This window comes from Fusarium tjaetaba (genome assembly GCF_013396195.1).
Source record: "Fusarium tjaetaba strain NRRL 66243 chromosome Unknown NRRL66243_c0000068, whole genome shotgun sequence".
NCBI classification, from domain to species: domain Eukaryota; kingdom Fungi; phylum Ascomycota; class Sordariomycetes; order Hypocreales; family Nectriaceae; genus Fusarium; species Fusarium tjaetaba.
This window is the reverse complement of record NW_023501264.1, coordinates 25,921-46,660: the sequence shown is the minus strand read 5'-3', so window position 1 is coordinate 46,660 and position 20,740 is coordinate 25,921. Positions and strand designations below refer to the sequence as shown.

The following is a 20,740-nucleotide window of genomic DNA, read 5'->3' as shown; positions in this document are numbered from 1 at the left end:
TTGGGCTGTCGCTGTTCGACGAGCACCAGCTTCAAGCCCAACTTCTCCTGGGGATATCCACACCTGTCTTTACCCAACCCCGACGCCATGGACAGGATCCCCAAGTTCAGGCGCAAACCCAAGAACCCCACGATCCAGACCTCCGTCGAACGCTCCAGCAGCGATACTGCCGATAGTATCGCCAGTACCGAGTTACAGGCTGCAACTTTGCAGTCGCAACAACTGGACGGGCAACAAGTCCTACCACAAAAGTCAAAGCTCTCAAAGAGGGCCGCTTTCAGAAATTTCCGTTTGCGCGGCTCCACAAAGAGAGCGCGCGACAGTCCACCCGTCGAGTTGCCTTCCAGTCCTCCGCCGGCCGTCGTGAGCCATGACGGTGTCAAGAGTCGACCCGTCACGGCCGAAGGCGATGCGCTGGCTCATTCAAAGGGGTCAGGTCCCCGAATTCCTGCCTTTTTGGAATCTTCGATGCAGGGTATACAACACAAAGTCGTGGCGCATTAATCAGGTCTGACATTTTATAGATATTGATTTCAAATTCCAGGAGTTAACGTGGGCGGAACGAGACCGAGTTCTTGAGGGCACAAAGAATGAGGGGGATGAAGACTTCAAATGGGGGACTTTCAAGCAGGTTGACACCCAGGAGAAGGGTGTGATGGATCGCTACATCAACATCAAGCCTTGGAATCACAACCGAGTCAAACTGCAGGTCCCTGAGGATGAGCTTGACTATGTCAACGCTTCCGAGATCACTCTCACCTCGCCTTCTGATCCTAGCCGTGAGCCGTTACGATACATCGCCATGCAAGGGCCAACGCAGCCATCGATCGACTATGTCTGGCGCATGATTGCAGAGCAAATGTCTTCACCTGCCGTTATCGTGCAGCTGACAACCATGGCAGAGGGTGGAGTTGTCAAATGTCACCAATACTTCCCCGATAACCAAGATCACCCTACCTGGACTCTGAACGAACACGATGCGTGGAACGATGACTGGCAGGCCCAGATCACGTACGATTCTTTCGAGGAACTAGCTGAAGGTGCTATTGAGAAGCGCAAGCTACTTATGCACCTGAAAGATGAAGAAGAGCCCCGGGTCGTGTGGCACCTTCTGTATAGACGATGGCCTGACTTTGGGGTTCCCGAACTTGAAGATCTCGATGGCTTCTTTGACCTCATGCGAATTTCGCGCGAGCTGAGCGCGCCCGAGAACCCGCGAATCATCCATTGTAGTGCTGGTGTTGGCCGAACCGGCACCTTCATTACACTTGAGCATCTAATGCGCGAGCTAGAACTGGGCACCTTTGAGAAGTATGACGAGCCAGTAGAGGGTCCGGATCTGGTTTTCGAGACGGTCGACCATCTCCGAGAGCAGCGTGTTGGCATGGTTCAGGGCCGTCCTCAATTCATGTTCATTTACCAAGTTATGCGGAAACTATGGCAAGATAAATATGGAGTCGATGAAGAGGGCAATGAGCCTGCAGCTAAGAGGCTGGAAGTTGGCGATCCATTCATAGATGACTCGGTATCCGACTCTACGCAAGCCAACCACTAGCATCGGGGCTCCGAGGATTGAGGTGTGATAATGGAGTCTAATTATCTGGCGTTAACTGCGATGATTTGGTGGAGTTGCAGACGGGAATGCATATGGGTTGGGCTGCGGCATGATAGCTGCGGCAACTCAATTTTACGGTTTGAGGATGACACGCAACCTCTCAAAATATCTGTGTTGGGAGGAAGCTGATGGTTAAGTGTTACCCTGTCATGAGTTAATTGGGTGCATAATCTGCTTTGCACAAGTGTATGATGGTTAGCAGAAGTGTATGATCAAGTCAAGCACGGCCAGGAACAGGAACAGGAACGGGACTTGAGGGTTTATGATAAAACAAACATAGAGCTCGCATCTCATAATGGGGAGATGACGACGGTACAGGAATAACCAAGTCAAATCAAGTCAGGTCGATATGACTTGGGGGAGGTCCATCTATTATAATGATACCAAGCGCATGAACAAGGGGTTGCCAAGCATTCTTATCATATATCAGTTTAATCAAGAGGCGGCAAGACATTTCGCATAACGATAGAAATTAAGTAATGTCCACGAGGGCCAAGGACCAAGGACCAAGGATCAAGGACCAAGTTTTTAGGAACGGGTTATGTACTGTTTCTTCTGTTCAATATTCAGATCTATCCTTCAACTGGAAACATCGTCGTGATACTGCTGTCAATCTAATAAAAAAGGTTGTGGCCGCGTGCCAACTTTGTACTGTATATAAATCAACTTCATTACCACAATACGCCACCATCCGCTTCACCAATACCTCAGTCAAATAGCTCGCAAAATAAACAGAGAAGGAATTTTTATAGGAAAGCAAAACAACCAGAATCTATGCGCTAATCACCAACGTCACAGTCTCCTTCTCCTTCTCGGTGACGGTGACGGTAGCCTGGTCCTTTTCTGTCACTGTCACTGTGAAGTAGACCGATACAGTCGGAGTACCATCGACGACAATGGTTGTGGCGTGAGCATCGTCGCCAGTGCGTGTTCCAGCAGCGGGCTTCTTATCATCTTTGCTGCCTTCATTGTCGACCTTTGCTTCTGTAGCAGCTGGAGACGGGGCATCCGTAGGCTTGTCGGGAATGGGGATGAGGACCACGGATGTGGGCTTGTCATCGTCATCATAACCATCTTTACCCTTGTCGTTGCCGTCTTTTTCTTTGTTATCATCATCGTTTGGTGAGCCTGTGGGCTTAGCTTCATCAGGCTTCTTGATGGACTTGGTCAAAGTTGTGCCACCAGGGAGAGGAACAGATGTGGTGCTTCGCTCAGCGACGGGGGCAGAAGTGGGAGGGAGGTCTTCATAGGCCTTTGTTGGCTGAGGATTGGAAGGCTCCGCGGGGTTTGTCTGACTAGGTTTCTCCTCTGATGGTTGGGATGGCTGTGCCTCGGCTGGTTGAGTCTGAGCTGGTTGACTAGGTTGCTCAGCGACAGGCTGAGTGGACTTCTCCGGCAAAGGTTGAGGTTGAGAAGGTTCCTCTGGAGCTGACTGACTTGTCTGTTCAGGGGCGGGCTGTGTAGGCTGCTCAGGCACAGGCTGTGGTTGCGAAGGTTGCTGATAGCCAGGCTGTGAAGTTTGTCCATTGGCAGGTTGAGTTGGCTGCGATGGCTGTTGAGCAGGCTGAGAAGGTTGATCTGCAGCAGGCTCTCCAGTTGGTTCAGGGGTTGCGCCGTCATCGACAGTAACTATAGTCGTAACAGTAACGACAGGAACCGAAGGCTTCTCGGCAGCTGATGTAGTTGCAGGCTGCTCCTTGCCTCCATTTCCATTTCCGGGAACAGTGTTGTCCTCACCACTGCTCGGAGTTCCACCAAGAATCTTGGCAGCAGTCGCAGGATCTTCACAAACAATCTTGATGCCACCCTCAAAGTTGTACAGAGGAAGAGCGAAGCACTTCTCGCCTTTGGTATTGCAAGGTGTGAGCTGGAACTTGCCAGTATCATCACATACACCGGTTTGTCCGTTAATACAAGCAGCCTGGCCCTTCATACAAGAAGACTCGGGTGTGAGTTTGGCAAATTCCTCGTTGTATGTGCGAGCATCGACGACGTTGCTGGCGTACGCAGAAGCAGGAATGGCACTGGTTCCTGTGGGAACACCAGGGTTGATGGTTGGAACGCCGCTGGCTGATGTTCCCGAGGGGACTACCTTAGGCGCTGAAGTCATCTCAGGGGCTGAGGGGTCAGATACAAGGACGGTGCTGGTAGGTGGTGCAGCGGGAACTGCAGGCTGGGTATTGGAGTCAGGTGCAGGATATTGGGGCTGACCATTCGAAGGGACAGATGTTGGCTGCTGAACTGCTGAAGTGACTGAGGGTGCCTCAGGCTGTTGGACCTGGGATGTGACTGGGGTCTCTGGCTGAGCTTGAGCTGGCTCCGAAGTAGGAATTGGACTCTGGGGCTGGGAGGGAGCAGTTGAAGCCGGCACACCAGGCTGGGACTGAGCAGGTTGTGAAGTAGGGACAGGGTTTTGAGGCTGAGCCAGTGCAGTAGTAGCAGCGGGGGTATCAGGCTGTTGACCACTAGGGTTTTGCACAGGAACATAAGACTTTTGAACTTCAGAGGTGGGAGCAGGATTGTTAGGCTGAGCAGGTTCGGAGACTGGGGCTTGGGTCTCAGGTTGAGCAGCCTCTGAAGTGGGAACAGGCTGACTTTGTGCATCAGATGTCGTTTGGGACTGGGGTCCCTCAGGCTCAACTACAGACACAATCCGAGTTGTGCCCGCAGGAGACTCCGACTCAGGGGTGGAAGTCTCCTCCAGAGGGCCTTCAGATGTGGTAGAAGGCTTGGGGTACACTTGAGTAGGGTGTTTAGGATTGACTGGGAAAGCTGTATCCGAAGGCGCCTTGGTTGTAAGATAACCAGTAGGAGTCGGTTGGTACGCAAAGGTAGTTGTCTCTTCTCCAACAGCAGAGGTAGGTTGCTCGTTTCCTGGAGCTGTTGTAGCGGGAGCAGAGGGCGCCTCAGGGGTCGTGGTCTCTTCAACGGCGCTTGGCTTAGTCTTCTCCCCATCTGAAGGTTGAAGTGTACCAAGGTCAAGAGTAGAGGACAGACTCTGAGTACCTGTGTTCTCTGGCTTCTGAGCTGCTTCGGTCGTAGGGACCTCGGGGACTACAGTTGTAGCATCGTTAACAGGTTCGGATGTCGGTGCCTCGTTTGCAGAGGTGGGAACCTCTTTGGTAACTGGGGCAGTCTCAGAGACAACTGCAGTATCCTTGGGAGGCTTATAGTCTGATTGTTCAGCCGAGGTGGGCTTCTCAGCCACCGTGGTAGGGTCCTTGGGCACGATTGAGGTTGTGAGAACAGGTGCAGAAGGGTTCTGCGTGAAAGTTGGCTTGTTTCCAGGCTCTTGGGTTGAATCTTGAGCCTCACTCGTCTGCTCGGGGACATCACTGGTTGGTTGAACGGGGATAACCTCGATAGGCTCGGGAAGATCAGAGTAGGGGCCCTTTTTCTTGTCGTCACCTTGGTTTTCAGAGAGTAACGGATTCGGTTCGGGTGTCGAGTTGAGCGTCTCAAAAACAGGACGAGGCGTAGTCTGATCTCCATTGCCACTACTGTGATAAATCGTTAGATATGAGTCCTCACGGTCTGTCTTCAAATCTGATCCATACCCGTATCCGTCGTGAGCTGCAGTGGGAGTTTGGGAGTTTTCCATCCTGACGTCAAGGAAAGCGCCAGGGTTTCTTTTTTCTCTGCCACTCGAGTTAGATACAGTATTTGCAAAAGTGTTATGAGTTTCTCCGTACATTCTACCCGTCCACATAGGGCCAGCCTGCGCGGACTGAGCAGTCAAAAGGAGTGACAAGGCCACGGCGAGCCTTGATCTATTACACCGCATTGTGAAGAGTATGTCGATAGTAGTATAGACTTGCTGAAATAAAGATCGTGTTGGTGAAATCGAAAAGATTCGTGCGTTTAAATCGTTCGTTCGTTTGTCGGTTCGTGAGTCAAAGTTGTTGTAAGTCTTTTGAAATGATTTGATAGTTGCACGAAAAAGAATAATGTTGATCGCTTCCTCCCAACTTCAAGCTGATTAAGAGTAAATAGGAATTGTCTCCAAACAAAACAAAACAAAAAAAGAGTTACTTGTTCAGACACAAACGGACAAGACAAGAGAGCTTGTTCGCAGCGTCAACGATGACGAACAGTACCTAGTAGAAGAACAAAGCGGTGAATGAAAGGAACAGATTGAGTATGAAAGAGAGTCACACAAAACAGAGAAGAGAGAGAGAGATAGGAAATACTTGACAAAGGAAAAAAGAGAAAGAGGAAAGGGAAAGGGAAAGGGAAAAGGAAAAGACGAAAGTGGTGAGGGCTAGTGAGTGAGTGAGTGAGTGTATATTGTATGCTGAGAGTAGTACTAGGAGTGAAACCATTCACACAAAGTTGGTGGTAACACTCTGTTAATGTATATGCAGTGCGTGCCCCCAAGAATCACTCATGTCCAATTAGCGCCAGCAAAAGACGATGAATCGCCTCACAAAAGTCTCATGTCGTATCGGATCTCTCATATTTTCATGGCCCATGGAGTCTCTTCTCTTGAACCGTCCATGAATAGCTCTGCTATACCCTGCCATGCCCTGCCCTGTCCTGTCCGCCAGCCACGCCTGAGTAGGTATCAACAGGCGCCCAATCCAAATACCCCAGCAATTTACATGTAAAACATTTACAAGAAAATATCCGAAAACCCTCAGCCAATCAAGCTTGTCTCGTCTCTGTCGAGCTGTACTATAAAAGACTGGCTCTAAGCGCTCTGTTTCAACACCTTATTCGCGGCCTCTTCCTATTGGCGGTATCAACCCCCACTGCGGCCGGGACCTACAGTAGCTGCCAATCGTCCCCTCTCCACTGAACCGACCTGCGGCCTTGTAGGCTTTTAGTGCCTGTTGCAGGGTTTCGCGATGCCTTCATGGATACATCCACATAGTAGGCAAATCTGGTCCGGGCTTGGTCATCTCTTCTGTTCTCTTACCGAAGTCATGTTTTTTTTCGGTTTGGTCGACCCACAGTTGGCCTTGACGGTCTAGACCTGATCAGCCCTTCTCATTTCCCCTTTCATGCTTCCTCTATGAGTGGCTAGTTAAGAATAGATGACCTCCAGAACCGTCCTCTTGGGTCTCTACATGATTTGGCGATAGCCGCCCGTTAGTAGCGTAGGCAAGAAAAGTATTCGGCCAGATCCATGGACCGTGGCTCAGCTCTTAGCCCTTGAGCTACTAAATAGACAGATCCCTTTTACTTTGAAATTTCATTGCTTTTTCTATAGTCGTTTCAACCAACAGGCGCCTTTTTCATGGATGTTGTACAATATTCTATACATACACGATAAACGCCACCGCGTCTAAGTCCCGCCATCAATGTTCTGTTTATATTAAACCCAAGACCCTAGGTTCCCAGCAATGATCCTTGTCCGCCACTTCGCAGGGCTGTTCTCTTGGTAAACTCTCCAGGGCTGCTGAACTGGTGCTCTGCAGTCTCATGCTTGGTTTCAATCGCATCCAGGTCTAAATCCTCGACATTCGTGAGCAGGTGATTCTGTCGATTGTGTTCTCGGATGCGAGCCCACTTGAGAACTCGACCCAACTCTTCATGTCCGTGAACGGCATTGGCCTGGATATACGACTGTACCATCTGCTCCCCTGGCCATTGCCAGATCCCAATCTGGAATCGCACGTCTCGTACGCGATTGCGCACTTCGTCCGTCAACATGGGTTCCGCAAACGCACGATATGCACAAAGAGTCTCTAGCATGTCCACGTCGTGAGGCAACTCCTCCATGTTTATCATCTCGTCTTCTTGTGACTGTAGAGGGGCCCATTCCGTCATGAGCCACACTGTCAACTGAGCCATCTCACTATACTCCCCTGCAAACGCCAGCGACTGCATCAGGTCGTGAGCAAACGGCGCCAACACGGGATCTCGCCGTGATCGCATGATGTCCACAAACGTAAGATCTGTAGTTTCTTCTGCTTCTGGCCGCTGCCTCTCCTGTTCCTCGGCGACGAGTGCATGATAGAAGCCTTTCATACGCGAAATAAGAACACGGAATAGGTGGAGGGCTGAGTTGCTCCTTGTCTCTGTGTCTATCTCGGTGTTGGCACAGTCTTCCTCGGCGCTTTTGCAATAGAGGGTGCCAAGCAAGTTGAAATTGGTGTTGTTGGCTTCTACAGCGCTCGCCAGCACCTGTAGCTCTCTTCGCAAAATCTTCCGCAGGGTTCTCACAAATCTGTTGAAGAGAAATAGAGTCATTCCCTGCACGGCGTCGATACGATCTACAAGGTGTATGATCAGACGAAGCTGTGCCTCTAGGGTGAGTTTCAGACCATAATGATGCTGCCCGACATTTTTCATGATAGGTGCCCAGACGTGAGGTAACCAGTTCTGGTTCCTGCGACCCACACGCAGCTCTGCGAGCCGAATAGCGCGTATCAGATTACTGCCTTTGGGGTGCACTGTCTTGGACAACATATCCACATACGCTGAGAACAATGGTAGGGGAATAGTCTTCAGCATGTCAGCTGTTGGCTCGGGTACTAACAAGTAAGCGTAGTTGTGGTGTTCCGTGCTTCCGTCTCGCAGATAACGATGAGCTTCTTGGAGAGTTTGGGCGTTTGCCACTAGAATGTGAAGAATGTGTTCATCGGGCAACAAGCCGTCGCATTTCATCATCTCATACAACTCTTGAGGTGTCGGGGGTTGTTGCCGCAGCTTCTCCAGTTCCGTCAAATTCATGTCCACATTTGTAGGATGACTTAGAGAATTGTCTCCCGGTAAGCTACCTTTCTCTGGATCGGCATCACGGGCAAATGATCTCCGGAACATGGCTGCATATTCTGGCAGCCCAGGAGCCATGCCAGCTTTTGGTGGTTGGCAGAACTGCTTCCACGCTTCATGAGCGTTGCGTGTAGCAATGATTGATGCTTGCCAAGCCGAAAGGTCTTGCTTCGGGTCTACTTTGACCTGCTGCTGAATTGCTGGAGTACCACTAGGGGTCAAGCCTAGCAGAATATCCAATGCGCTGTCAGTCTCCTGTTTGGAGAATCCTGCTTCCTGCATCATCATCCCTGCCCGGACAACGCGAGACCAGCTCTCTTCTGCTTCCATGGCCTCGTCCATACCGTCTGCTGGCTGTAGATATGGCGGCCATGACTTTGAATAGCGTGTAGCGTTGTGGATCTCGTCCCTATTCTTTGGCATCCCGGACAGCACAGCTCTGATTGCGCGGAACGCATTTCTGTCTACCAAAAGGGCTTCCGGGAGACTGCCCGACATTCTCAGAAGAGTACGCTGAGCCTCCCAGACGTACGCATAGGGTACAGACGCATGCTGCGGCCCGGATCCGCTATTCCGGGCAATAGCGGTCAGGCCGGCATTGAAGTATTTGCATCTCATCCAGTACGTCTGTTCGGCAGAACCTATCTCGTAGTTGAAAATAAATTCCGCCATTATATCGGCAAGCACAATCAGGCGCCTTGCTTCTATGCGACGACAGTGGAAAGCAAGTCGTTCCATGATGATCATGAAATCTTCTGTCGTGAATCTTTCCATCTCACTGCTTGCACGCCCTCTACCCCAAGACATCTTGCGAGCCTTCTCAGTCGTACCACGTAGCCGTTCTTGAACATACTCCAAAAGGTGGTCCAAAGTCGAGATTTTGTTAATGCCCGATCCTAATCTTAGCAGATAATTCAGCATGAAGACGGGTTTCGGCGACATATCTGCCAAGAATAGTCGGCATCGGTCTTCGTCGGTTTTGGCCAAAAGTATGCTCATGTATTCGTTAAGTCGCTCCTCTGTATTCCCGCTGTATTCGAGGGTCTTCATCAGTGCTTCCCACTCCGACTCGTTCGGCAGCGCTTGGGCAAGATCTCGGTTGTTTTCGGGGTCGGCTTCTACCTGACGTCGAAGGTGCATTTGAATCACGACGACCGGAAGGCGCACAGTTCGGATGGCGGCAATTTCTAAGAGCGTTTCTCGAGACGGTTGTTCCAGGGCAAGATATTTACGAAGTAGAACTGCAGGACTTTGCTCTACCCAGCCTTTGAGCATCCTCAGCCGTCGCTCAATCCGCCCGCGCCCATTGTCTTGATTGAGGTCTGAGAACTTGAAGGCATTCTCCGGATCGTACAAGCGCTTGGGCAGCACTTTCTTGCGCCGCTTTTGATTGTCCTCAACACGACGGCCGTTGATTATGGCGGTCTCGAGTGCGTCCACAGAGGACACATATCGGCGGGCTTGGGCTGAGTTTAGGTGCGAAGCGGACTGGGAGAATCAATTGTAAGCTTTACATTGGTAAAAAAAGAAGAAATCTCGGCTTTTGATACTCACCTTGGTTTGGATTGTCACGTTTTGCGACAAGTGCCACCCTCGCCTCAGCTCCCGGGTTGCACTTCTCAGCATTTCTCGCCCATTTCTTCAAAGCCTATAACACAGCTAAGAAGATTGTATGTAGCGTAGCAATTAAGTGCGGGAGTTGTGATATTTGCTATAGCGTACACAAAGTTGAAAGTTTCGATTTCCAACTGCACCTATCCCGTCTGCGGGTACAATTTGCATGCTCCAATCGAGATTATCGGAGTATCGGGTAGCCCATGTTCAACTCATTACAACAGCCAATCCGAGGTCGCTCCCAGCACTTCAGCTCCTCCACCAAAACGAGGTAGGCTACATAGGTCCCTTATTATTAGCTTCATAACTTCATAAATGCGCCTGCGTACATCAGGATTTCTCATGATGTTATTGAAGTTATGTATTTCTTTCAAAGGAAAGCGTCTGCCTAACAATTCGCGTGGTACTTTTGATGCGCTAGATCCTTTGCTAATTCTCATGATTTACCAAAACAACAAACCTGTGCTGGCAAAGAGTTTGGTATTCTTCTCATTTTTACTCTACTTTTTGCAGTTAACATTTCATGGACACATCAGATACCAGAAGGACCTCTTCTTTTGAATTATTCGCCTTGGGACTTCCCTTTCTTCTTCTCTGCCTCCTCCTCGACCTTGTCCTTTCGCTTCTGCACAACCTCCCAGTTGTAAACTCTTGCTATAGCGACCTCCATTGTCTTCGACATGGTCAGTGACCGTCACCCTGATAGCGGAGGCTTTCAAACTTACCGTAATTTGTTCGCGGAGAAAATCCAAGTCTTCTTCGCAATTAGACAAGCTGGTCTTTGCCGTGGATAACTTGGAGCTCAATAGTGTCTCTGCCTCGTCTATGGGGTACGAGAGCATCACATTCGCCTGTAGAATGTCAGCTTCCTGCTGCCAAATTTGGCGATAAGGGGACGTTACTCCTAGCCAGATGTAGACCTCCTCTGTCGCCGGAATCTTCGCCTTCGAGTACAGAGTGTCGTTCAGTTCGAACGTCGTATCTATCGCCTCGTCGTCATCCTACATCAAGCATCAGTCCCGCTTTGTCCAGGAACGCGCTGCACGTGCACACCTTTCTTAATTTCAAAAACTTGACCGAGTCAAGAGTCTTCTGGATATCCGGGATCTTCTCCTTGAGGCCACCCATTCGCTTCTGTAGGTTCATCTCCATGAATTGGTATTTCCTACCCCACCATCCAGAGTCAGCGCCAATGCCTGCATTGCAAGCTGAAGAGAGCGTGCATTTGAGGGCGTGTGTCGTCCTAAAGCTTCTCGACAAAATTTGACTCACGATATCATTTCTTGGAAGCTTCGTAGAGTGGGTTCGACGTCGTCACGGGTAGACACATAGTCCTCGACCTTGTCGACGAACGGAGCATAGGGGATGCCCCGTGGGTTTGTTGGCGTAGCATCTTTACTATGTGGGGGTAAGCTTGTGTCTTCAATTTCATGAGGTTGGGTTGAGTTTCTTCGGCCTCTTACCTTTGCGCTGCCTCTTTTCCTTTTGACGCCATCTTGTCGGTGTCGATTTAAGTATTGGGGCGAGACGAGGTAGCTGTATGAAGCTGGGGTTAGGCGTGGGCGGGTTTTGCGACTTGGAGCATTTCGTCAGTGGGGTCTCACCAGGCTCGGTCAACGGTGAAGGTGGGGGCACTCACCTTGACTTTGACCTCAGGTATTGAATTAACTTAAGTGCACAGTACCCTTATTCAAAGTAACAGAATACAAGGCCGATGGCTACAATGTCTCATTGATTCATATAAACCCCTCCCTTTCACAGCATCTAGTTTTCTTATCCTCCTTCAGTGATCAACCTCCTGAGTTTACGGAACCCTATAAAGGCTTCATCATCACTTACATGACAGACAAGCTGGTGTGTTTTAGCCCAAGAGTTGCATGACGCTGAGTCAAACCTGGCGCAAACATTTAGTTAGCCTCATCTATCAGAGTTAGGTTCCTAGAAAAACGATCGATATGCTCTGACTCGCCCAAGGACTGCGCCTGGTACATCCCCGAACAGAAGCGCTCACAAGGACACGCATCGATGTGAGTACTGGCCAGTAACGAGGAGTCTTGTTAGATCCCTGATCCCAATAGACTGATGAGGCTCGGATTAAATCGCGGTGAAAATTATATGCGATCTTTCTCTGGGTACATGCGTTGGCCGAAGCGTAAAGGTCCTAACTTTTGCCTCAAGTGATTATCACAAAGCTTGTTCACAAAAAGCTTTGCAGCCATCCTGAGACTGACAAAATAGCTGCCTATCAAAGATAGCTATCGCCGTTTGACTTTGGATTCCCGAAACTTAACTTATACTTTAGTTTTATTGTTAAATATAAAGCGACATCGAAACCCTCCTCTGAAGTCTCTCAACTTAGAATGCCCTGTTTTCTCGTTGACGAGACCATCTCTCTCAGAGTTACCTGCAAACCTCTGAACAGTTACCCTATTATATTCCATTGGCCCCAGCGTGTCTTCACATAAAAGCTCGTCTTCGAGGCTCTGTACGTGGACTAATCGCTATGCTTCCTCAACAGGAAAACCCGGAACCGAGCACATCATCATATGGCGAAGGCTTGTAATCTAGATCAAACACTCACAGTGTCGGTTCCAACTGGCGTTACTAACTTCTAATAGATTTGGACTTACCTATCAGGAGATGGACAGCCCCGAGAATTCCAAAACAATAGCAGACCGCCTTACCAAAGAACGATACCAGATACCGCAAGTGCCCACGGCATATAAAAACGGAAGACAGTGGCATATCAGAACGCTCCCTAAGCCTGCATATCTAGCGCGTCGTCCTTGTCGTCTTCCTGCCCAGCATGGAGCAGTTGGGGATGGTCGTCCTCTCCTCCACAAGTCAGCGTCAGCTTCAGGTTCCGCCCGCCAGGACCCAGAAAGAGATCGGACTTCATACAAGCTCAAAGCGCCACCGCATTTAGTAGACATCTTTTCTCCCGATGATGGTCATGTGGCCACAACATTAGCGGAACTAGTAGCCTCGTCTGAAGCTGACGAAGAGCCTATGTCCGATATATCAGCACCGGTGATAACCCCATCTACTTCTGACGAAGATCCTGATCCTGACCCTGATCCTGATCCTGACTCTGAAGGGCCAACCAAAGTCGGTCAAGAAACTGGATTGCTGTACATCAGAGATTGGAAATCCGCACTTTCTTACAAGCATGGTCCCCTCACCGACCCTGATTATGTCGCTGTTTCTTTGTCAGCTGCATCTCGTCCACCAAACAACCCCATGAAATGGCGCGATAGGATAGAGGAAAGGAACACATATCAAGGGCTATAAGCAATACTTCCATCGTGGGCTAGTCAAACCCCATGCAGTTGCTATGATAGCTGGAAGTTGAATTTTTCCCATAGTCTGCATTATCCATGAGACGGATAATTTAGCCATATCAGAACGAGACACGTCAAGGCGAAAATAATTCCTAGGATAGTTCAGCGTCGATATCATTTTCAATACGGGAAAATAATGGATATTCTTGTTTGGCTCATTCGATACCAACAAGTCACCAAGCCATCAAACACAATGTAATCAAGTTGAACATAAATCGTGCCGGGCCATCCAGTCATAAGTCGTGGCATAGCATCTCTACATGACCATAGCTAAGCTCATCGGTCGTGTTAGTCCATTCGCTTCTTTGTATCTCCCAAGTCACCATCGTCCGCGTTGGTTTCCAACGCCTTGGTGTTGGTTGAAGTCTCGTGTGTTTCGTCCTCGTCCCAGTCATCATCGATCTCGTTCTCGTCCCAGTTGTCCACCTGTTCTTCCAATGTCTGAGAGCGGCTGTTGCCTTCCATAACGCCGGCCTCGTGGCCTTCGCCGAGCTCAACATCGCCCTGCTCTTCGCCAGGAACAGCACTGTAACGTCTACGTCGCTTGCGCTCGAGCATACGCTTGTGGTACCACGAGCAAAGGCCAACACCTAATAAGCTTCCTATCACATTTGCAATAATGTCGTACAGATCAAACTCCCGACCATTATCGAGGAAACTTTGGACGAATTCGGAACCGACACCAAGAACGATTGTGCAAACGACCAAAGTCATATTCATAACACGTCTTCGGTTCGTATCGACAACCCAGTAAAACACAACGGTAAGCGCAAAGAAGGTGGTGAAGTGCAACACCTTGTCGTTGACATATTGACCAAGTTGTATTGAAGTCAATCCAGCGTAGGCGGCAATGAGGAGGAGGAGCAGGAAGACGCCTAGCAAGCTATTAGTTTGGTTCATGGCTAATGATCATGTGTTTGAGTTCTAAAAATTGATCCCAGAATGGGGCGCCAGTCCATTTGACAACACTGAGGTGACTCGGACATAATGCCATGACGTACCTGCAACTGGGAGTCGTATTCGCATCATGGAGAGTCCCGTAGCTGGAGTTGAGCTTGATAGGTCTAACAGAGTCTTTAACTTCCAATTTCGTATAAGAGAGTACTCGGTTCTCCAAAAGTGGCGTCTCGCTCGGAACAAATGTCTGTTCTTCTACGAAAGCAAAGCCGGACAGGTTGTGATAATTCGTTGTAGAAGACTAGGATTTAGAGCTTTGACCGAGTAGTAGGTAAGGCAGGCAGTTGGAGAAAATGAAAGCGTGGAGCTCTCCTCCATGTTGGGAGCTGAGTGACGACGATAGCCCTTGTGGCGGGGCTCGCGAGCTCGTCTAACAACTGTGGCAGTGCGTGAACTTTGATTCAACAGGGGTTTGCCAGGTCATCCATCCAATGGAATCAAGAAGAGTGTAACGTGGACACTTGTGCTACCCCAGACCCCAGCAATGGGTACAAGATAAACTGAGGACCTGCATCTTAAGCGACAAAAATACTTAAGTGAATTCACTATATATTCTGTAGGTTTTTAGACGGTTTTGTTTTAGCACCTAAGTTTAAAGCCAGAAGTTTTCCTGCTCCCTCATGGCGAGTTACAGTAGATCACTTCTTCAACCTTTGATAGCATAGTTCCTGAAGCTTCAGGCTGTGGATTTTTGTGTGATCATACAAAAATTAACCAAACTGCAGACAACCAAAAATATTGCACTGATGCAAGGCTGCTGCAAGGAACGCCGTCATCCTTCATGCATTGGAAGGTTGCAAGGCGGGCAACAACTTGGAGTTTGATAAAGGTACTTTGGTGGTCTCATTGGGGGCCCCATTCTGGGCTTGCTAGGCACAGACACAGATGCAGGCATGCCCCCCATACTCCTCGATCTTGTGTATCACTGGCTACAGATAATATCTGGGGTGATCTAGAAAGATGGCGTCGTTCCTCATCAATGGTTTGTGGAGACAGGGATGTGTATTGCATTGTTTGCATACATACATTCATTGTCACTAGTAAACCCCTTGATGAAGGGGCTCGATACCCGATTCACGTACAGGGAAGCGTGTGCTGAATTCCCTATGATGGTCCCTGAGGATAGACATGCTAAAAGTTGAGCTTTCAGACGTTGCTTGTCTTCAATTTCGACCTGCTCGTAGGCTTGTTTACCTGAGGACCTACCTACCGAGAGCGTTCAAGAGATTTCTGGCACGTGATTTGCTGACAAAGACATCTATCTGGGCTCCGGGCATCCTCGGGGCCGAAGCAGGTCCTCTGTAGGTACGGAATACATTGTGGATAATCAATGAGAAGGGAGTGTGCCGAAGACCGGACAATCAAGCGAACAAAGGGATTGCCATACCGATCAATAGTTTCAGTACAGAGAGGAGAATTTAGCAATTCGAGGAGACTCTCCAATCACCCACACTGACCCGCCTATAACTTCAGCCTCTTCAGGTCCTTAATACCCGTAACTCTCCCCCGCGAGATTCCCCCACGAGTCGGTCCAGCGCGCGCTCACTCAGGGAAAACTCTCCGCTTCGGGAAAGGTACCTGACAAGGCTCCCCCCAAATCATCAACCTCACCTCTTGAACAGACGACAAAACGGCAGAACGCGATCCATCAAAACACCACCCTCCGCTTGCCATATAATCAACAAATTTTATACGCCATCTCTACCGATGCCCCTCGTTTGTCCCATGTGGTCTTGAGCTCACCAATCGCCCTCGGTCCCGCCGCACGCGAGCGCATCTTGTTGCGCATGGCGACTCGCGCCCCGTTGTCGCTATCATCGCCCCGGGTCCATCATGTCCATCACCAACGGCCAGCCCGCCTGGCAACCTCCCTACTTGCACCATACCAACAGTCATAGGAGCGTATCGCATCTCGATGATGTCCCTGCGCGAACTCAGACTCCTATTGATAATCCAAGTGTGCTGATGCCTGAGGCACCACTTGACATCGAGGAAGAGAACCGACGCGCCCTATTTGCGGATTTATATCGCAAGACCGAGGACAAGGTCGCGTTGCTCTTCTCCGAAGATGGTTCTTATAATTATCCCGCGATATCTGCTCTACGACGTTCTCCGCCCCCCTCCGCAAACATTATCCCTCCCACAACCGACCACGAGCCAATCAAGGAACCCCCCTTAAAGAAAGCGAAGCGCACCATCGATGAGGACGACTACGACGATGATGATGACGACGAAGAAGATGACGAGCCGTCGCAATCAGCATCAAAACCTCATTCTGCTGGAGCCCCTGCTAATACGTTACTGTCACCATCCAAATCAGGGAGCTCACCCGTTCATTCGGTGACATCACCAAGCAAGCATGGTGACAAATCCAAGGATCAAGATGGCTCACAGTCGAAAGATAAAGATGGTGAAGATGCCATAAAGAAACTTGAGGAAGCTCGTACAGCTACCGAAGCTGCCGCTCGGAGGAGTTTCCACACCATCTTTCACACCTTGGAGAATGACCATGCCGCTATGTTAGAACAACAACAACTTGAAGATTCTGAGAAGCAGCTCCAGGCCGAGATGGATCACAATCATCATCCAATCAATAACCATAGTGCTGTTCCCAACCAAGGCTCACTCAGCAGCGCCAATCTCGGTGCTTCTAGCCTAACACTGAAACATCTCATCGCTCGCATCGACATGAAGCGAGATCAGGTTCGCGCCTCTGATGCCGAACTTAGGCTCCTGATGAACGAGGTCCGCAAAAATAGGAGTAAATGGGCCAGCGAGGAGAATGTGAACCAGGAGGAATTGTACGAGGCTTTGGAAAAGGTCTTGACAGAACTCAAGGCGCATACGGAATATTCCACTCCTTTTCTGACAAGGGTCAACAAGAGGGATGCTCCAGACTACTACAATTGTGAGAAACCACGAACAGTCTCGTGCCACTGACGAAACTAATTTACCTCTAGTCATCAAAAACCCCATGGATCTCGGCACAATGACTAAGAAGTTGAAAAGTCTGACTTACAAATCCAAGGCCGATTTTGTTGTGGATCTTAACTTGATCTGGGACAATTGCCTAAGGTACAACCAAGATATGAATCACCCTCTACGGCGCATGGCCAATGGAATGAGAAAGGAAGCCGAGAAACTTATTCCATTGATACCAGACCTTGTCATCCGCTCTCGAGCAGAGGTTGAGGCAGAAGAACGGCGAAAACAGAATGGCGGAGACGACGATGCTGGAGAGGATTCCGATGACGAGCCCATTATGTCTTCACGAGGTCGCAAAGCTGGCGCAAAGGGGACAAGCAAGGCACGAAAGGCCCCAAACGATCAGAAAGAGGACACACCAGCAATAGATCAGAAGCCCATTCTTCAAGTAAATGGGCTTCTGGGAAAAGTCCGAGAAGGCTCAGAGGTTGACGGCAGCAACGGCTTTGCCACTCCACCGATTGCCGGTTCCCTCACACCAAGCGGACTTAACGGCCATTCTGGAATGGGGAGCAACGCCGATGCCATGGACATTGATGGGCCAAGTATCAATGGCCTGGCACTGAACTCCGCGTTTGGTGAAGCTGCCGAGCAGGCCTTTGAGGATGAAGAGTACAAAGTATGGAAGCAAACTACTAAGAAGGATCGAGCTCTGGTTGCCAAGGAGCGATTCCAACTTTTCAAGGACAACAAGTTCAACACTGAAGCCCCCGCACTCGTTCGCTCCAAGGCTGGTATGCGTCGATTCCTCAAGCGACAAAGGGAGGCAGAGGCAGAAGGTATCATTACTCATTCTCAAGCAAACTCTACAGCTGTGGCTTCTGAAGATTCGGCAACGAAGCCAACCGAGACACTGGCCGAGGAAATTGAGGAAGAAGAGGCTAAGGTGATACCCGACTACTATGATACGTTGAGCAACATACCAGATATTCACCCCAGACTTCAATGGGTTGAAGACGGAGAAGGGAAAGTTATCAACCAGCACGAGGAGTTTCTACGCCTAGTACCGCCTGGGTCATTTACGGCACCAACAAGTCGTCTGACGAAGAAGATGGACGAGAATATTCATCAGATTCAAGAGACAAGGAAACTTGCAACCAGGATCTCGGTTATCAAGCAGATGCAAGTTCAAACTCAGGTATGTTAAAAACCATGATGGGTACTACTCATTTACTAATGTTATAAAGGTGTATACAAACCAATTTCCCAAGTCAAACTCGGATCCCTTCGTGGAACAGGATATTGAACCTCATTTCATCAGCGATAATGGTCCTGTAATGGCCCCCGAAACATGTCAAAACGCTCTCAAGCGCTCGATTGCCAAAGTCCTCTACCATACTGGATTCGAGGAACTTCAGCCATCCGCCATGGACGCCTTCACCAGCGTTGCATCAGATTACTTTCAGAAGCTGTGCCGCACTTTTAATGTTTACAACGAGTCGGAAAAGAAGCCATCTCCGGCGCATGCTCAAGGGTCCAAATTTCAGCCCAGGTTCACTCCCGAGGAAGTCATCCTCCACACCCTGGACGAGAATGGTCACGACATCAGTTCGTTGGAATTGTACGCGAAGGATGAGCTCGATCGTTTGAGTACCAAGTTGGATGCTCTGCATGAGCGGATGAAGCTTCATCTCACTGACCTATTACGACCTGCTCTGGCTCAAGACGCCGGAACTGATGGGGTTGGTGCTTTCAGAGACGGCAGTGAGCAGTTCGTCAGTGGTGACTTTGCTGAGGACCTCGGTGAAGATTTCTTTGGTTTCCGGGCCTTGGGCCTGGACAAGGAGATGGGTCTTGATATGATCTCAGTGCCCTTGCATCTTTTGCAAACTAGAGTTCGCAACCAATACCAGATGCAGACACAGACGACTGGCGAAGCAGCCACCGATCTCTTTGAACCACTGCCTTCTTCAGAGCCAGTCACTAAGGAGAACATTCAGGAACAAATTGGCCTGGTCAAGAACTTCTTCCTGGCTAAGCTGCACGCTAATGGCGATCAGCCCCTTGTGGAGGACGAAGACCTGCCTACCAAGCAAAAGAAACCTCGTCCACGGTTGGGCGCGAGTGGAAAGATTGTAACCGCTCAGAAACGATCTCCTAAGGAGCAATTGGCACTCGCTAAGAAGAAGAAGAAGATGGAAGCTGCCGCTGCCGAGGCCAAAGCCAATGCAAACGCATCACCCGAGAAGGGCGCGCCAGGTACTACTCCTGGCAAGAAGAAGTCCATGAGTGCAGCAGCTGGCTCGGCCCCCAACCCTGCAGTTCTTGCTTTGGCTCCAAACATGGAGAGGCAGGACAGCATGCATAGTCAGGGCAACGCCAGTCAAACAGACAAGGACGACACTGTCGGCATGATGAGCCCAGAAAGCATTGCTCCGTAGTGGCGTGCAACGCCTCAGGCAACTATAAACTATTCGAGAGTTTGGTGTCCTCCATAGACACCATACCATGCCCGCTCTCGCAAACATGCACTCACTCCGTTGTGCCAGTGCCTTGCAACTTACTTTTCATATAAATCATGTACTACTTTTCATACACTTTGGTATTGACGTCCTTTTACATACCCCGGCAAACATTTTATGGTCTTTGGAAGCTGGTCTTTGGTTTTGTTGCTATTCTTTTATCTTGCATATGAGCAACCACTCAATAAATCATCCATCCAAGGCGTTCCTGTCCCTTTCTCTTACTGGTCGTTTCTACTCGGAGCTCTGGGGTTGGCACAGCACTTGCTTATTCGATACATGAGAAGACGAAAGGCCATTGTACCTAACTTTACCACTCGTACACGATGTGTTATGCGAGTGCCTTTCACGTCGTGATTTCCTTCGGACAACCAAAAGCAGGCATTAATTATGTGGGTGGTTTGACTATTGATGGCTAGCCGGCGTATGGGAAAGGTCAACACCTGATGGATTAATGAGGATGGGCACAAGTACGTCGCGGTGCACGGCAGGATGTTGCGTTTATTATATACAGACCTCGTTGTCGTTTTTCTCTTTCTTAGAAAGGACCTGGATGGATGGACTGGTGGCGAAAAGGTTAAGCAGTTGTTTATGAGATGGAAAGCCTTGGATCCAGGGCCGAATGGGATATGTATGCGGTTGAGAAGCAACAGATAGAGGATTAAGCGATGATTGAACATGGAGGCAAGCTACCAATGTTGTGTTGTGATGTTGAGCAAACAAACGATGTGTCAGCAGTTGCAATTTGTATATAATGGATGATGAGCCTCTGACCCTTCTCGTGGTCCGTTTCAAATACCTCAATGTGCTGTTACTTGTAGCCCACATCTCACAGCTTGCATATGAAGGTACCAGTTTTGTTAATGTCAAACGAAGGGGGAAGGGGGTCAAGGCTGAGATCCCAATTGGAAACTATTACTGTTCTCAAGTCGGAACACTCTCACGAACCAGATAAGACGAATGTCCTTTGCTTCAGCCATTGAATTTATTTAGCTGTATGCAACTCATTGTGGAGTGCATTTCTAACTGATATTGACTCCAACCCA

At 49.5% G+C, this 20,740-nt stretch overlaps 7 protein-coding genes across 7 annotated transcripts; 3 read left to right on the top strand and 4 right to left on the bottom strand.

Annotated features, from left to right (window-relative positions):
• Positions 1-87: 87 nt before the first annotated feature.
• FTJAE_3517 (uncharacterized protein) lies at positions 88-1,555 on the top strand (the record flags this gene model as incomplete). Its single annotated transcript, XM_037349823.1, has 2 exons — positions 88-475; positions 525-1,555. The coding sequence occupies 2 exons, from the start codon at positions 88-90 to the stop codon at positions 1,553-1,555; spliced, it is 1,419 nt and encodes a 472-aa protein (XP_037209362.1).
• An 832-nt stretch (positions 1,556-2,387) lies between these two features.
• On the bottom strand, positions 2,388-5,216 carry FTJAE_3516 (uncharacterized protein; the record flags this gene model as incomplete). The annotated part of the gene is made up of 1 exon (XM_037349822.1): positions 2,388-5,216. The coding sequence occupies one exon, from the start codon at positions 5,214-5,216 to the stop codon at positions 2,388-2,390; it is 2,829 nt and encodes a 942-aa protein (XP_037209361.1).
• A 1,730-nt stretch (positions 5,217-6,946) lies between these two features.
• Positions 6,947-9,961, bottom strand: FTJAE_3515 (prefoldin subunit; the record flags this gene model as incomplete). The annotated part of the gene is made up of 2 exons (XM_037349821.1): positions 6,947-9,823; positions 9,890-9,961. The coding sequence occupies 2 exons, from the start codon at positions 9,959-9,961 to the stop codon at positions 6,947-6,949; spliced, it is 2,949 nt and encodes a 982-aa protein (XP_037209360.1).
• Positions 9,962-10,511: 550 nt separating this feature from the next.
• FTJAE_3514 (prefoldin subunit 3) lies at positions 10,512-11,444 on the bottom strand (the record flags this gene model as incomplete). The annotated part of the gene is made up of 5 exons (XM_037349820.1): positions 10,512-10,622; positions 10,675-10,950; positions 11,003-11,114; positions 11,222-11,347; positions 11,413-11,444. The coding sequence occupies 5 exons, from the start codon at positions 11,442-11,444 to the stop codon at positions 10,512-10,514; spliced, it is 657 nt and encodes a 218-aa protein (XP_037209359.1).
• Positions 11,445-12,452: 1,008 nt separating this feature from the next.
• FTJAE_3513 (uncharacterized protein) lies at positions 12,453-13,240 on the top strand (the record flags this gene model as incomplete). Its single annotated transcript, XM_037349819.1, has 2 exons — positions 12,453-12,508; positions 12,568-13,240. The coding sequence occupies 2 exons, from the start codon at positions 12,453-12,455 to the stop codon at positions 13,238-13,240; spliced, it is 729 nt and encodes a 242-aa protein (XP_037209358.1).
• A 338-nt stretch (positions 13,241-13,578) lies between these two features.
• On the bottom strand, positions 13,579-14,190 carry FTJAE_3512 (uncharacterized protein; the record flags this gene model as incomplete). Its single annotated transcript, XM_037349818.1, has 1 exon — positions 13,579-14,190. One exon carries the CDS (start codon positions 14,188-14,190, stop codon positions 13,579-13,581), a length of 612 nt encoding a protein of 203 aa, XP_037209357.1.
• Positions 14,191-16,080: 1,890 nt separating this feature from the next.
• Positions 16,081-19,613, top strand: FTJAE_3511 (transcriptional activator SPT7; the record flags this gene model as incomplete). Its single annotated transcript, XM_037349817.1, has 3 exons — positions 16,081-17,155; positions 17,208-18,370; positions 18,420-19,613. 3 exons carry the CDS (start codon positions 16,081-16,083, stop codon positions 19,611-19,613), a joined length of 3,432 nt encoding a protein of 1,143 aa, XP_037209356.1.
• Between the last annotated feature and the right edge of the window lie 1,127 nt (positions 19,614-20,740).